This window comes from Oncorhynchus kisutch, linkage group LG2 (assembly GCF_002021735.2).
Source record: "Oncorhynchus kisutch isolate 150728-3 linkage group LG2, Okis_V2, whole genome shotgun sequence".
Taxonomy (NCBI): domain Eukaryota; kingdom Metazoa; phylum Chordata; class Actinopteri; order Salmoniformes; family Salmonidae; genus Oncorhynchus; species Oncorhynchus kisutch.
The window spans coordinates 44,748,039-44,762,688 of NC_034175.2; the positions used below are offsets into that span (position 1 = coordinate 44,748,039).

The window sequence follows — 14,650 nt, forward strand, 5'->3', positions numbered from 1 at the left end:
ACTGTCTCCCAGGCTAGAAAAAGGGTTAAAGAGAAAATCAAGCGCACCTCTAGGACATGAACAAATGTCTGCTTTAGGTATATTTGGAGCATCTTGGAGCGAATTTAACACACTGCTACTCTTCCCATTTGTGATCATCTATACAGTCCTGATTCAGTGTTGAGAAGTAAAATCATAGCTGTGAGGCGATTCAGAGAAGGGTGTTTCTCATGCGATGGGTCAGACAGTGCCAGATCAGCATGACAGCAGTTAGTAGCAGCAGAAGCCAGCGCATGCACATGACAGTGACAGACACTATATACGGTGACGCTTATGTCAGGATAGAGTAATGAGGTGCTATTACATGCCCAATCAGTTGTGTGCTGTTATAAGATGGCCAATCAGAAAAGAGAAGACAACATGCTTTTAGTATAGGAGAGTTAATTCCACCTCTAGTCTTACCCAAGCAGGAGGGGGCAGGAGCCATGTTTTTTTTAATAAAACTATATTAAACTTGCCAGCATTTAAAATGAATAGAAAAACAGAGAGAGTGGTGGTGGGTTAGAGAGAGTGGAGAGTGAGACCCATAGCCATCAGTGTGTCCGGCAGAGAGCTCCCACAGAGAATGTGTGTGCCAGAGTCCAAAGGCAAATTATGAGCGTACTGTATAGTGTGTTTATATGGTGTAGTGTTTCAGGGGCTTTACTGTACACACAATGTTAACCAAGCTCAACAAACCACACATTAGTACTGTTTTGGGCCTATTGGTAGAAATATCAGTCACTGGTTTGTGTTCTGGTCTCCAGTGTTACTACAAAACGACATTCATTCCTATACCTTAAAATAGCACAATATCATGTCCCTAAAATGGTTGGACAATATTCACACAACATTAACATAACATTTGAATCAACACAATTATATAAACAATAACATATAAAATATATGAAAGTGTAATAAATGATGAATGTAGTCTCATATACAGGTTTTACATACAAGCGCGATACAACTAATTGAACCATTCTGGCAACATTACCTTGCGATGGATCTTTTTCCTATGTATCGGAATTGATGGAGACACACCCTGGAAACAAAAACGTTGGGAGACTCATCGTTACTCAATGTGGACAGAGGACGCTTAAACATCCCCCGATATGCACGGTAAATGGTATGGAGTAGCATCAGGACTACAACAACACGGCCAAGCCGAGTTCACTTCTTACTCTACTAGCGTGAAGAAGTCCATGAGCTCAGCAGACGAGGCCTTGTTCCAGTATGTAAACAGAGCATCTGAACGAAGGATAGAAGGGAGTTAGAGAGTCACCTGCGCTGCGTCCCAGATGGCACTGGGTCAAAAGCAGTTCACCAAATAGAGGATAGGGGGTCATGTGGGGTGAAGTATTGGGGAAACTAAACACGGGTCACTAAGCATATCCAACCCCCCCCCCCCAAAAAAAAAAAACATATAACCATGTACTTGCACTAGAGAGAGGTGTGGTCTTACCCTCAGACATGCTCTTGAGGACATGCAGGAAGCACATGAGCAGGCTCTTGATCTCAGCCTGGTCCAGTTTGTCACAGCGCAGTAGGCTGCTGCCCAGGGCTGAGGCTGGCTGGTTCTGAGGGACAGACGCGCTGGTCAGAGATCAGCTGGAATACACCACAACACTCTACTTATGCCCTGTCGGACTGCTCTATTCACAGCATAACGCTATTGGGAGGAGTAGTATTGTCATATTCCGGTCTTTGTTGACATATTTGCCATTTTGTTGTCTACTTCTTCATCGCATCTTAATCCGTCCATGTTCTAAAAAGGCAAAACGGGTAGAAAATAAAAACGAATTGAAAAATCAGTTTTTCAACTGTAAAACAGAGAGTTTATCATTGCCATTATTATGTAATACTAAATTGCCCTTCAGTACATCTACATCCTATACATTAGTATTCATGTGATATGATGTGCTGATAAGCATGTAGTATGACTCACGGTGCAGTATGACTACACTAATGGAGTCAGTCACTCAGGCCCTGTTGGCCTCTAGACGCGGGTGAGACTGCCAGATCAGCTCTACGTGCAGGGCCTAATCACTAGAATTCTCAAAGCTGGGACAGAGAGCAGGGAGCAGGAACCAGGAGTTATACCACAGCGTGGGTTTGGCAAAATACAGCGTCTTCCGTTGCCAGCGGTGAGTTAGTCTAGACCAGAACTCCTAACTGAGGATGACCTCACGGAAAGACTGCAGCTATGTCTTGTCTTGGAGGAGTGTTGACAGAGAAAGTTAGCGGCTAAACTTAGCTGCCCCAAATAAGTCTGGGAACTTGACTGAAGAGGGTAGGCGATCATTTACATGAATTCTTTATTAAGACAGATTTATAATTGGAAATATACTAGATGGGTATCATTCACAGCCTAAAAATTAAGCAGATATTACACATTCATGTTGTTCTTTCCCCTTCTGGCTAACTGCCTCCTCAGAGTATCATTCAAAAATGACAAAATGGAGAGAAACATAACACAAAGAAAGGGAATATCCTACAAAAACTGGTCCTCAGAACTCTTACAGACGGAGATAGAAAAGTCACACAGCACATGTGAGCGAGATCAAAAATAAAGAGGCTCCAGCTGTGTGTATCACTCCTACAGAAAGACCCATGAAGCCACACAGTAGCTGTGCTTCATGGCACCAGAGACGAAACTGTGTATCATCCGCCTGGCAAAGAAAGGAACTCGGCAAAGACTAAAACACACACACTCTCTCACACACACACTCCCAGATGGGACACTCTTGGGAGGAAGGGGGGGGGGGGGGTATTGGTATTCTGTACTTGGAGTGGAGTGGTGGTGTGATGCGGGACATGATTCTCTGAGACACTCGGGACAGTGAGCAGGGAAAAGTCCACGGTGGCGCGCTTGGAGCGAATGGAAAGCACGGAGTCCTCGGTCTCGGAAAAGAAGCGCAGCACGTTGGCAGAGTGTCTCCGCCTGATATTCTCCTTCTGCCAGCAGCAGGAGTGTGTGGGTGGGTGGAGGAGTCAATGGTACAACGACAAGTTAATAGGGGATAACCTCATAACTGTCACAGGTATACAGTGGCAAGAAAAAGTGTGTGAACCATTTGGAATTACTTGGATTTCTCCATAAATTGGTCATAGATGAAGATAAGATTCCATTTTAAGTCACAACAATAGACAAACATGGAAAACTAATAACACACAAATTATTGTATTTTTCTTGTCTATATTGAATACATCATTTAAACATTCACAGTCTAGGTTGGGAAAAGTATGAGAACCCCTAGGCTAATGACTTCTCCAAAAGCTAATTGGAGTCAGGAATCAGCTGATCTGGAGCCCAATCAATGAGACGAGATTGGAGATGTTGGTTAGAGCTGCCTTGCCCTATAAAAAACACCCACAAAATGTGAGTTTGCTATTCACAAGAAGCATTGCCTGATGTGAACCATGCCTCAAACAAAAGAGATCTCAGAAGACCTAAGATTAAGAATTGTTAACTTGCAGAAAGCTGGAAAGGGTTACAAAAGTATCACTAAAAGCCTTGATGTACATCAGTCCACGGTAAGACAAATTGTCTATAAATGGAGAAAGTTCAGCACTGTTGCTACTCTCCCTAGGAGTGGCCTTCCTGCAAAGATGACTGCAAGAGCACAGTGCAGAATGCTACTGACAAAATATTCTGTGGACAGATGAAACTACTGTTGAGTTGTTTGGAAGGAACACACACACACACACACCACTATGTGTGGAGAATTAAAGGCACAGCACACCGACATCAAAACCTCGTCCCAACTGTAAAGTATGGTGGAGGGAGCATCATGGTTTGGGGCTGCTTTGCTGCCTCAGGGCCTGCACAGCTTGCTATCAAATGGGAAAATGAGTTCCCAAGTTTATCAAGACATTTTGCAGGAGAATGTTAGGCTGTCTGTCCACCAATTGAAGCTCAACAGAAGTTGGGTGATGCAACCGGAAAACAAAACACAAAACACAGAAGTAAATCAACAACAGAAGAATGGCTTCAACAGAAGAAAATACACCTTCTGGAGTGGCCCAGTCAGAGTCCTGACCTCAATCCGATTGAGATGCTTTGGCCTGACCTCAAGAGAACAGTTCACACCAGACATCCCAAGAATATTGCTGAACTGAAACAGTTTTGTAAAGAGGAATGGTCCAAAATTCCTCCTGACCGTTGTGCAGGTCTGACCCGCAACAACAGAAAACGTTTGGTTGAGGTTATTGCTGCCAAAGGAGGGTCAACCAGTTATTAAATCCAAGGCCTCACACACTTTTTCACCCTACACTGAATGTTTACACGGTGTGTTCAATAAAGACATGAAAACGTATAATTGTTTGTGTGTAATTAGTTTAAGCACACTGTGTTCGTCTATTGTTGTGACCCAGATGAAGAGCAGATCAAATGTTATGACCAATTTATGCAGAAATCCAGGTATTTCCAAAAGGTTCACATACTTTGTCTTGCCACTGTAATGGACGCACCTCTTATGTGTCAGTGAGAAATACAGAAAATGATGCATGAAACATCCTCAACTAAATACGTGGCCTAAATCTCATTCACTGAATAGCTGCTAAACTCATATTGACCCGTACAAATCTATTTCTAGCCCACATGGACTAACAGCACTGCAGGGATCTGATATCCTGATGGAGGTCATGTGCCAGTAGGACACATACAACAGGCACAGGCTGCACCCTCAATAAGTGAAAGCAGAAATGGTCAACTTTAAGTAACGGTCCATGACAGTGGCTGTACTATGTCTCCATGGAGTTGTACCTTGTCCAGAGAGTTGCTCTTCTCATGAAGACTGTTGCCAGAGTCAGTGCTGATGAGGGAGCCCCGGGAGTCAGCGTGGCGGACAGAGTTAATGTTGGGGGTGGAGGACGCGTGGGGGGAGGCTGGGGAACACAAAGACAACAGCACAGTTAAACTCGCATGTCGCTCAATCACTACGGGACAACATGAGTCGAGTGTCATATCGTTGCCTGCCAAAAGCAGACTGAATCTCACCGGTGCCAGAGATAACCCCAAACACATCCTTGTGCAAACTGTTGTCTAACAAAGTACTGGAGCGTGGAGGCGTCATCATCATGGAGTTGCCCAGGAGTGGGTCATCTCTTCCATTCTGAAAGGAAAATGGACCATTAGTAAAGTCAAACATTTACAGGTAGGGCCTTTGAGTTGTGGTGGTATCCAGCCACTAGATGTCAGCCTTACATTGTTGGACTGGTTGATGATGAATGGGGAGACTTCCTTCACATTGAGCCTGTTGACGTTCTCCTGGAGCAGACCGAATAGGGGCAGGTAGAGAGTTGCCAACCTAGCCTGCTGGCTCTGAAATAGAGATAAAGCTCTGATTAAACGTCATTGTTCCTTATGATGACTTTCGAAACGACTAGAGGAAAGAGGCAGGGAGAATGAGTCTGCTTACCTTGGAGGTGTAGCGTTCGTCAAAGGTGTGCTTGACCATCAGGTTCTTGAGCACGTGGATGGATATCTGACGGATCTCTCGAAACTCCTGCAGGGCCCCGCCCACCTCCCGCAGCAGCAGCCCAACCAGGAAGTGGTTCTTACAGAAGTCGTCGGTCAGCGAGTAGTCCAACTGGAGGTCTGGAAGGAGGACAGACAAGAGACAGACTTTAGGAGGAAGTCCTGAAACTAAACTATCTGCCCCGATGTAAACAATACCACCAGTGTAGCACTGAACCGACCTTTGCCTTTAATAGACTGGCGCCATTCGAATGAAGTTCAACTGCACTTGAACTCTAATGAAGATTGTAATCAGGCCACAAAACTATTTCCAACGCTGAGAAACTTTTCCAACAAGATAGAGTATTCAAACAAACCAACAACCCCAATACATGCTGATACACAAATAGATTAAGGATAGGATAACACATATTGGTTACAATGATTACAATTTCATGATCACTTATGATAATCGATCAGACACAATAATTAAAAAAATACACCCAATAATGACTTTCTAAAGTATTGCAATACAATGTATATAACAGAGATTATCAGTCAAAATAAGACAACCAGACAGGAGTCATAACCTCGTACAACCATCCTGGAAGGTTCACAAGCTTACATTCTGTTTAGCTACACAGATCGGCAATTTGTCTGGTAATTATGAGTCTAAAGGAGTCGGGGACCAGGCAGTGAATAAACAGATACAGTCAGCAAGCAGGGTGGTTGTTATGGGTAACAGACCGGCAAATAAACTGAGAGCGTCACAGAGCATGAGGCACAAGTCAAATCAAATCACAAGTGACACACAGAAGGTGTACTGAAATGATGGTACTAAAACTTCACATCCACTGTTAGCCTCAATATGAGCTGTAATTGGTTTACATGCACATTTTAAAATGTAAACGCCTCCGAAATGACCAATTGAAATTCAATTGAAGAAAAAAAGAAAAAAAATGGTTTGCCCTCAAGTACAAACCTATTGCTATCGTCGCACAATCCAAACCCTTGACACAGAAATAAGAACGCTTTGTAGTCCAAAGAATTAAAACGTACACACACCCATACCTTTTCTAACTCACTCATTACAGCCAATTACAGTTCATATAGATAGAGATGAAGCATAAAAATGATAATTTAGTATTAGACACGGGAGAGACAAATGAATCATTCCACATCCACGCCAAATGTATGTAATGACGCTGTTGAATGAATGACTCAATTGAGTTGTTCAAGGGGATTATTTTGCCTATGTGGCCATAATTTAAAAAGGGGGGGGGTCAAAGTATTTTTTTTCGGACAGGACAAGCAGACAGCACACCTTGAACCTACCTACAGGATTACTGTATGACTCCATGTTGGGAGAAAGTAAAGCTAATTGGCAAAAGAGAGAAGAGGAGCAAAGTGGAAACAAACAAATAAGCTCTATTCCAAAACAGAGGTAGCAAGAACACAAAGAGAACAGTACATGATATACTGTAACGTGTCTTTATGACATTTGGCTGACAGAACTTGGACAGTACGGGTACTGTGCTTGAGTTCGACGAGATGCTGCTGGAGAAACGATTGAATCCACTATCTGCTGAAACACTCTATGTAAAAATGGACAAGAGCCTTTGGCAGACAGCCCTCAAAACTTCATATTACAAAAGCCTTGTGCTTGTAGTTCAATAGATGTACCTCATGTGACCCTGGTATACCTGCATACAGTCGCATTTATTTTGCCCAAACGATGGAAATGTGCTCACCTTGAAATCTCTGTATCCTCCCTTTTCCAAAGGGCATGGGCAGATTCAAGGGAATGTAGTGCTCGTGGTTGCATATGACACGCAGGAACTCAAACTTGAACTCAAACAGAGTCTGAAAATAAGAGCACATTAGTGTAAGAAACAAAAAGGTCTAGTGGTGGACTATCATTTGTAATGATAATTATTTAATCATGATAACTACCTTGGGGTCTCCGGGCACAAAACAGTTGATGTAGTTGTTGATCTGCTTGAAGACAAAGCCTCTATCCATCAGGGTGAAACAGCGCTGTGGACACAGGAAGGAAAGGACATTCCCACATACAGTTCAGTATAGTACAGAACAGTGGATATCATCAACCTCTAATGAACACCAATACATTGTTATTATCCCGAACCGGCTATAAGGAGGACCAACAGTGCTAGACTAGCCAATCAGACGGCGCCAGCTGACCTTGATGAAGACAGCCAGGCTGTGGTTGGCATTCCGGGCTGCGTCCAGGTTGTCCTTGTACTTCTGGGTGATGTGGGGCATCATCATGTTGACCAGGGTCTCCACCGTGTGGTGGAAGCCGGCCGAGAAACGCTGGTTCCTGGACAGCTGAGAAACAGAGACAAGCTGTTACTGCCAGAGCTGTTATTGAGAGTGGTGTTACTGTCCATGGTGTTACTGTCCGTGGTGTTACTGTCCATGGTGTTACTGTCCATGGTGTTACTGTACATTTTTTATTTGATTGAATTACCTTTTTGGTTAATATTACAGTAGAGGCTAACACATGAAATTCATATACAACACTAATTTCCAATGTGGTGCTTGAGGAGAGACAACAACTCGCTGTTGTGTTTCTGATTCCAACACAGCTATTCCCAGAGAGAGGCCATCCCAGTGAACCACCACAAAACCACAGCAGAGGGGGGAATCCTTAATGGAGTGTCCCTGTTTCCTCTGTTTAGTGTGGCACACTCCTAATGGTTCCTACAGCAGCTTCCTGATTATACACGGCCATGCCAGAGAGGAAACTCAGGGCTATGGTTGGTTAGGAGAGATTGCTGTGGGTAGCATTGAGGCGGTGGTTAGTTATGGCTGTGCTTTATTCTGTGGGAGGAATGTAGCAGCCCACATGGCTGTGCATGTTAGGAGCTATTACTGATAAGCTGACATTTCTATAAAAAGAAAAATGAAGACTTAGTTGGCTTAGTAAAGTGTCACATCAGACTTACCTTGACTTTACTGCTCTCAATCAAGTACTGGGCCATGGACTTTACTAAGGCTTCAAAGAAATACCAGGAGTACTACGAAACAGAAATACGGAAAGAAATACAAATCAATGCCAACATGAAACCTGATGCAAATGTCCATAGACTCCTTTTCCACACAGATGCTGTGCTATCTATTACCTTGAGCAACTTGTTGCTGGTGAGGAAGTCTGTGGAAGGCTTTAGAATTGCAGTCATGGCTTTGGCCAGCTCCTCATGTACTGTTCTCGTGGTAGTGGCTGTGTATGGCTCAGTCTTAAACACATACTGAACCAGGAAAGAGACAACAAAAAATTTAAAAGCGTTTCTAGAAACACAGCATAAGAAAATGTGCCATATGATAAATGGACCAGTATGACGATTACCTTGACATATGATCGTAGGTAGTGCTCCAACCCCTCTTCGTGGCACTGGGCAACAATGTGAATCATGACTCTGAACAGGGCAAAAAAGCATGTGTAAGACTTGTGCAATAATAACATGTTTGTGGTTTATGTCTCAATACTCATAGTCAGTACTCACTATGGCTATGTCCATAATGGCAGCCTATTCCCCATATAGCTTCCCTATGGGCCCTAGTCAAATGTATTGCACTAGATGTATTGCACTAGGGAATAGGGTGCCATTTGGGAGCCAGACTACTGACCTGGTGACGTTGACGGCCACCTCCTCATGGGTGGCACTTGTCAACACCCGGAACAGCTGGTTGAGAGTGGTGGGCAGGAACTTAACCATCACGTGACTTTCCATAGCATGAAGACTCTGAGGTGGGTGGGGGGGAGAAGAGAGAATGCAGTAAATAAGATGCTCAAGGCATTGTGTTTTTCTGTGCTCCCCTCCCAGCCAAAACGCTGAACCTGCAGAATATCATCCACAAGCACATCAAACGTCTAGACAGGGTTAACTGCATGATCAGAATGTACTTAAATCGATAAAACTATTCTGAGGGGGAGATAAAACAAGGCTACATGAGAACAAGAATCAGCTTCAATGTAAATGCTTGGTGGCATACTGTAAACATTCCCTCCCATCCTGGCTCTAATCAGTCTCGGGAGTCTATGAGGGGGTGAAAGTTCCATCCCACATCCAAAAGAGGCGAAAAAAAAACAAACACAAGCTTGCATAAGAGGAAACGGAAGTCGCACAGAATAACAGGACACACCTGAGAATAAGCATGTGTTAATCACACACACAAACACGTCTATCCTGGAATGAGGCAGAGCGGGGCACTGGTGCATCACTGGCTATTTAGGATCTTAATTTGATCCAGTTTGCTAGAGCAGGAAAATAATCCTGTGGCAACAGGAAATGTAAAATATGTGGATTATAATTCATGGACATTTTTGTAGGGGTTGATGAAAAAAATTATAGCAGAAGATCAAGTGTAAAATTTCAAAGTGGAAATAAAAAAATATCCCTTTTTAAACCACAAATACAAAGTTCCCCTGCAACTAGGTGATCAAATTAAGAGCCTACATTTGTAGGGGCTGCTAACACAGCCAAAGCCGGCCAAATTATTTGGCAACCTGCCAGTGAAATGCTCTCTGCTAAATCCTGATCTTGTGTGACCCTCTTGCCATTGTTTGCGTGCTGTGGACTAGTGTGTTTACATGAGCACCCCAGAGATGCATCTGAAAATGTCGATGTCCACAGGGGGACAATGGAGAGAGCGCCCGTGGATTAGACCCTAGGGTCATGTTAGCATTGTCCCACCCCGGCCTGAGGAAACAAGCACAGATTTCTAAACATCCTGAGGAAATCAGAGTGATGGGTGACAGGTGTTGGGGAGAGAGATGTGACAAGTGTCATTTCTGTCAGACCCAGAGGTGCCACGGTTGCTGCTTTACCTTCAGATACTTGACCAGCTCTCCTGCTGCCACCTGGGCTGCAGACTCTGTGCTCTGACAGTGGGCAAAGAAATTGTGCAAATGTTGATCCTACAGAGGAAAGAAAAAAGGGAGAGATGTTAGAACAAGATTTCTAGAAAAGACAGTGGAGAACAAGCCTTTAAGAATCCTGGGTCAGTTGTGTCCCTGAGTTTATCTGTGAAACGATACCAACCTGAGTGTACACCGTAGAGACGAGGTGAGTGGACACCTTGAACAAAGGCTTCCCTCCATCCACCCATTTGATTTCAGGATGCTGCTGCGTGAGACATAGGACATATTTTAATCAGAAAAACAACGACAGTGGTTATCATTGGTTATGTACTGGATCACGCAACATGTATTGGTGATGTATTTCAAACGGCACTCCGTGATAGGGGTCACTGTCGCAATGCCACAAGAGGGTAGGACATACTTAAAACGTTGCTTGTTATGGGGAGGTAGTTGCAGAAACGTATACAAAATGAAAGGCATTTAAGTTTACCGTAAGTTGATCCAAAACAACGCTGAGAACAGATCTAAAGCTCAACATTAAGTTGAAACTTAATTCAGCCATATATTCTCATGCAATTAGCTTAATATTGTTTGGTCACACTGTTGTACGCTTTCACCTTCCCTGATTGGATAATTACATCTCACACAACCTTGAGGCAGACAACAAGTAATCCCCACAGTGCCAACTCTAATTTACAGGCAGGGCACTACCACACAAAGGTTAAGTCTGTGGCTCACGGCTCTACTTTCTTTCACGGCCAAAATAGGTTCGATTTTACTGATCTAAAACGACTGGATAGGTTTAAATCCGATTGCTTTAAACCCATTATGTTCTTTCAGTCTTGTGGTGATGAAGGACGGGGCGGCAGGTAGCCAAGTGGTTAGAGCGTAGGGCCAGTAACCCGAAAGGTTGCTAGATCGAATCTCCGAGCTGACAAGGTAAAAATCTGCCCTGGAACAAGGCTGTTAACCCACTGTTCCTAGGTCGTCATTGTAAATAAGAATTGGTTCTTAACTGACTTGCCTAGTTCAATAAAATAAAAAGGAAAGGAGCCACGGAAAGGGAGAAGGAAGCCACAGTGTGTGTGTCAGTGGGAGTGAAGGGAGCACTACCTTGCTGACACCCTCCTGACAGCTGAGGTAGCCAGCGGGCAGGTTGGCAGCCACGGGGACGTGACTCTCATTCATGATCACCCTGCCATCCTTCAGCAGAGGCAGCCAGGCGTAACCCACTGGGGAGAGACAAGGACAAGAGACAGGACTGTCAGTCTGCTCACAGACAGTGTCATACCCATAGAATTAGGAATTAGAATACTAATTCATTTACTAGGATCTCTATGGTCACGCCCAACAGTGACTCAGCACTGGGAGAATAGGGAAGAGTGGAAACTAGCACAGACACAAATCGTTATACTGGGGAGGGCAATGGAAAGAAATAGGGTGGATACAATGAATGGCTTAACACTGGATCTAGGCCTTGAGGGCTGTATCCTAGGTAGGGTTGAAAAATGTCAGTCCCGGTTGGAGGATTGCCTGAAATCAGGAGGGATTAAGTAGGAAATCTGGAATGCTCCAACCAGGATTTCTAAAGAAAAAAAACAAACAGGGAATTTATTGAAAATTCACAGAATTTTTCAACCCTAATCCTGGGTCTGGTGTCTACCTGCAAACTGGATGTAGTCTATCACAGTGCCATCCGTTTTGTCACCAAACCCCCATATACCAGCAACCACTGCGACCTGTATGCTCTCGTTGACTGGCCCTCGCTACATATTCATCGCCAAACCCACTGGCTCCAGGTCATCTATAAGTCTATGCTAGGTAAAGCCCCGCCTTATCGCAGCTCACTGGTCACCATAGCAACACCCACCCGTAGCACACGCTCCAGCAGGTATATTTCACTGGTCACCCCCAAAGCCAACACCTGCTTTGGCCGCCTTTCCTTCCAGTTCTCTGCTGCCAATGACTGGAACGAATTGCAAAAATTACTGAAGCTGAAGTCTTATATCTCCCTCTCTAACTTTAAGCATCAGCTGTCAGAGCTACTTACCAATCACTGTACCTGTACACAGCCAATCTGTAAATAGCACACCCAACTACCTCATCCCTATATTGTTACTTATCCTCTTGCTCTTTTGCACCCCAGTATCTCTACTTGTACATCATCATCTGCACATCACTCCAGTGTTAATGCTGAATTGTAATTATTTCGCCTCCATGGCCTATTTTTTGCCATACCTCCTCTTCTACATTTGCACACACTGTACATAGATTTTTAAATGTTTCTCTTCTTTTGTGTTATTGACTCTACGTTTGTTTTTGTGTAAATCTGTGTTGTTGTTTTCGGTCACACCGCTTTGCTTTATCTTGGCAGGTCACAGTTGTAAATGAGAACTTGTTCTCAACTGGCCTACCCGGTTAAGTAAAGGTGTAATAAAAAATAAAATACCTTGTGTCTCCACCACGTCTCTCTTCTTGGTGCTGGCCTTGCTGTTGCTGTCACAGCTGACGTGGAAGAAGGTGAACAGCAGATGGTGCTTCTCATTGAGCTGGGTGGGAAGCTCCATCTTAAACTGAGGGACAGGAACAAAAATATACACCTTATGAGTTAGCAAGCATTACATGCTGCCACTGCTTCGTCTGCTCACTAATCATGACTGGAGCGCTCTGTATAAAGATGGCCAGGTTGGCTTGTTATAACAACGTACCTCATCATAAAACTCTGGGCTGTGCTGGTGATGTAATACTGCAGCAAATGCATTTTTAGTAAACAGGGGTCCTCCTGGTCGACCATAGATGCACTGTGGGTAATAACAACAGCATGTTCACTCCCCTAAGTAGTATGCAGTTCTTCTGCTACCAAATGCCACTGTGGCTTCAGGAACTCTGCCAGAAGGAGTCACATGACTAGGAGCTTACCTTGAGCGAAACAGCCTCCTCCTCATCCGAGTCCTTGAACTCGATGCAGACAGCTATGTTTCTAGCCTGAAGGGAGAGAGAGGAGACAGACAGAACAAAGCTGACCGACTTGAAGATGCTGGCGGGAACACATTTCTGCTGTAACTGTCTAGAGCAAAGTTTCTCTCTCAGTTAGAGAAAGTTGGACAAGTTACAAGTACCTTACCACTACTATGCAGTATGAATATGAAATGCAATATGAAATGCAGTAGCAAATAGTGGAGTTTACCACATCAGTGTACAGACTGCGTCAACATACGGTTCATGATTTGAAATCCACGTAAATGTACAGTATACATCATTTGATCAAACAGAAATGTAGGGTCAATGTTTGTGACTATACCTTTGTGAAGGATTTCTGGCTGTCGTACTTCAGGTGCCTGGGGTAGACATAGAGGTGATTGTTGTAGATGGTGAACGGCTGGGAGCACTTGGCTATGCAGGGAACAAACTCCTCCACTTCAAAGAAGATGTTAGTCTTCTCACTGCTCTCAAAAGTCTTCACAGGAATGTAGGATGAGGTAACACAACCTACGCACATGCAGACACAGAACAGACGGGGGGGGGTCAAATAAACAGCCGATAGACAATCAGACCAATCTGACTTGGAGAGAAACATCTTTCATGTTCCCAGTGTGAGCTGAGTTTGGAGGGCTTACTTGTCAAGTCAGGGGCAACATTGTCAATGGTAACGTCGAGGTTTCCTAAGATGACAGGGAGCTTGGCCATCTTCTCTGGCCTAGGGAGGAGAAGGAAAAATAAGCAGCGGTTAATGCCTTTGTTATCATCTACCTAGGAGGACCTGATGGAAAACAGGCAAGCCGCCTGGAAACTACCCTGTGAACAGACAGAACCAAAGAGGAGAAACCACATATTTGTAAAGGTGGGAAAACATCTGGGGTACAGGCTTTCATTGTGAAAGAGAATCTCTGACCATCTAGTCTCTTTAGCCAACAAACCGCTATATGGGATTCAGCTTAAGAAATACCCACTGTTAGAACACTGTAATCATTCGGAATAAGCAAGAATAATCCAAATTCAACATTTCTGTAAGATATAGTACTTCAACAATTAACTACATTTTCAATTCCATTAACTGCAGACAGGAGAGTTACTAACTTTCTGAAGTCAGCCAGCAGTTTCAACATGTCGTCGTTGGACAGCTTGTTGCTGTCCTGTCTGTAGATGGCGGAGAAACGAGCACTTTTGTCCAGCGTCCCCGATGCATCTTTGAACAGAGTCCTGCAGGGAAGGAGAGATGAGAATCATTAAAAACCCAGGTCTGTTTCCAGTAGGTCTCTGGACAAAGATCTGCTGATGTTCCTGTC

General features: G+C 44.0%; 1 protein-coding gene across 11 annotated transcripts in view; it reads right to left on the bottom strand.

Annotated features, from left to right (window-relative positions):
• The window catches only part of LOC109867043 (dedicator of cytokinesis protein 9), a 117,925-nt gene that overhangs the window by 12,042 nt on the left and 91,233 nt on the right, over nt 1-14,650 (bottom strand). For 6 of the 11 annotated variants that reach the window (XM_031795603.1, XM_031795578.1, XM_031795608.1 and 3 more), the window contains exons 15-37: nt 14,442-14,564; nt 13,982-14,061; nt 13,666-13,853; nt 13,284-13,349; nt 13,073-13,165; nt 12,814-12,937; nt 11,478-11,596; nt 10,546-10,629; nt 10,332-10,421; nt 9,131-9,246; nt 8,850-8,919; nt 8,626-8,751; nt 8,449-8,520; nt 7,682-7,828; nt 7,433-7,516; nt 7,231-7,342; nt 5,442-5,620; nt 5,228-5,344; nt 5,021-5,135; nt 4,787-4,908; nt 1,484-1,598; nt 1,203-1,269; nt 1,016-1,063 (exon numbers count right to left, since the gene is read on the bottom strand). In XM_031795603.1, coding sequence (XP_031651463.1) covers nt 1,016-1,063; nt 1,203-1,269; nt 1,484-1,598; nt 4,787-4,908; nt 5,021-5,135; nt 5,228-5,344; nt 5,442-5,620; nt 7,231-7,342; nt 7,433-7,516; nt 7,682-7,828; nt 8,449-8,520; nt 8,626-8,751; nt 8,850-8,919; nt 9,131-9,246; nt 10,332-10,421; nt 10,546-10,629; nt 11,478-11,596; nt 12,814-12,937; nt 13,073-13,165; nt 13,284-13,349; nt 13,666-13,853; nt 13,982-14,061; nt 14,442-14,564 — 2,457 coding nt within the window. The remainder of the gene's footprint in view (nt 1-1,015; nt 1,064-1,202; nt 1,270-1,483; nt 1,599-4,786; nt 4,909-5,020; nt 5,136-5,227; nt 5,345-5,441; nt 5,621-7,230; nt 7,343-7,432; nt 7,517-7,681; nt 7,829-8,448; nt 8,521-8,625; nt 8,752-8,849; nt 8,920-9,130; nt 9,247-10,331; nt 10,422-10,545; nt 10,630-11,477; nt 11,597-12,813; nt 12,938-13,072; nt 13,166-13,283; nt 13,350-13,665; nt 13,854-13,981; nt 14,062-14,441; nt 14,565-14,650) is intronic. The other 5 variants (XM_031795649.1, XM_020455974.2, XM_031795588.1 and 2 more) reach the window with 1 other exon arrangement.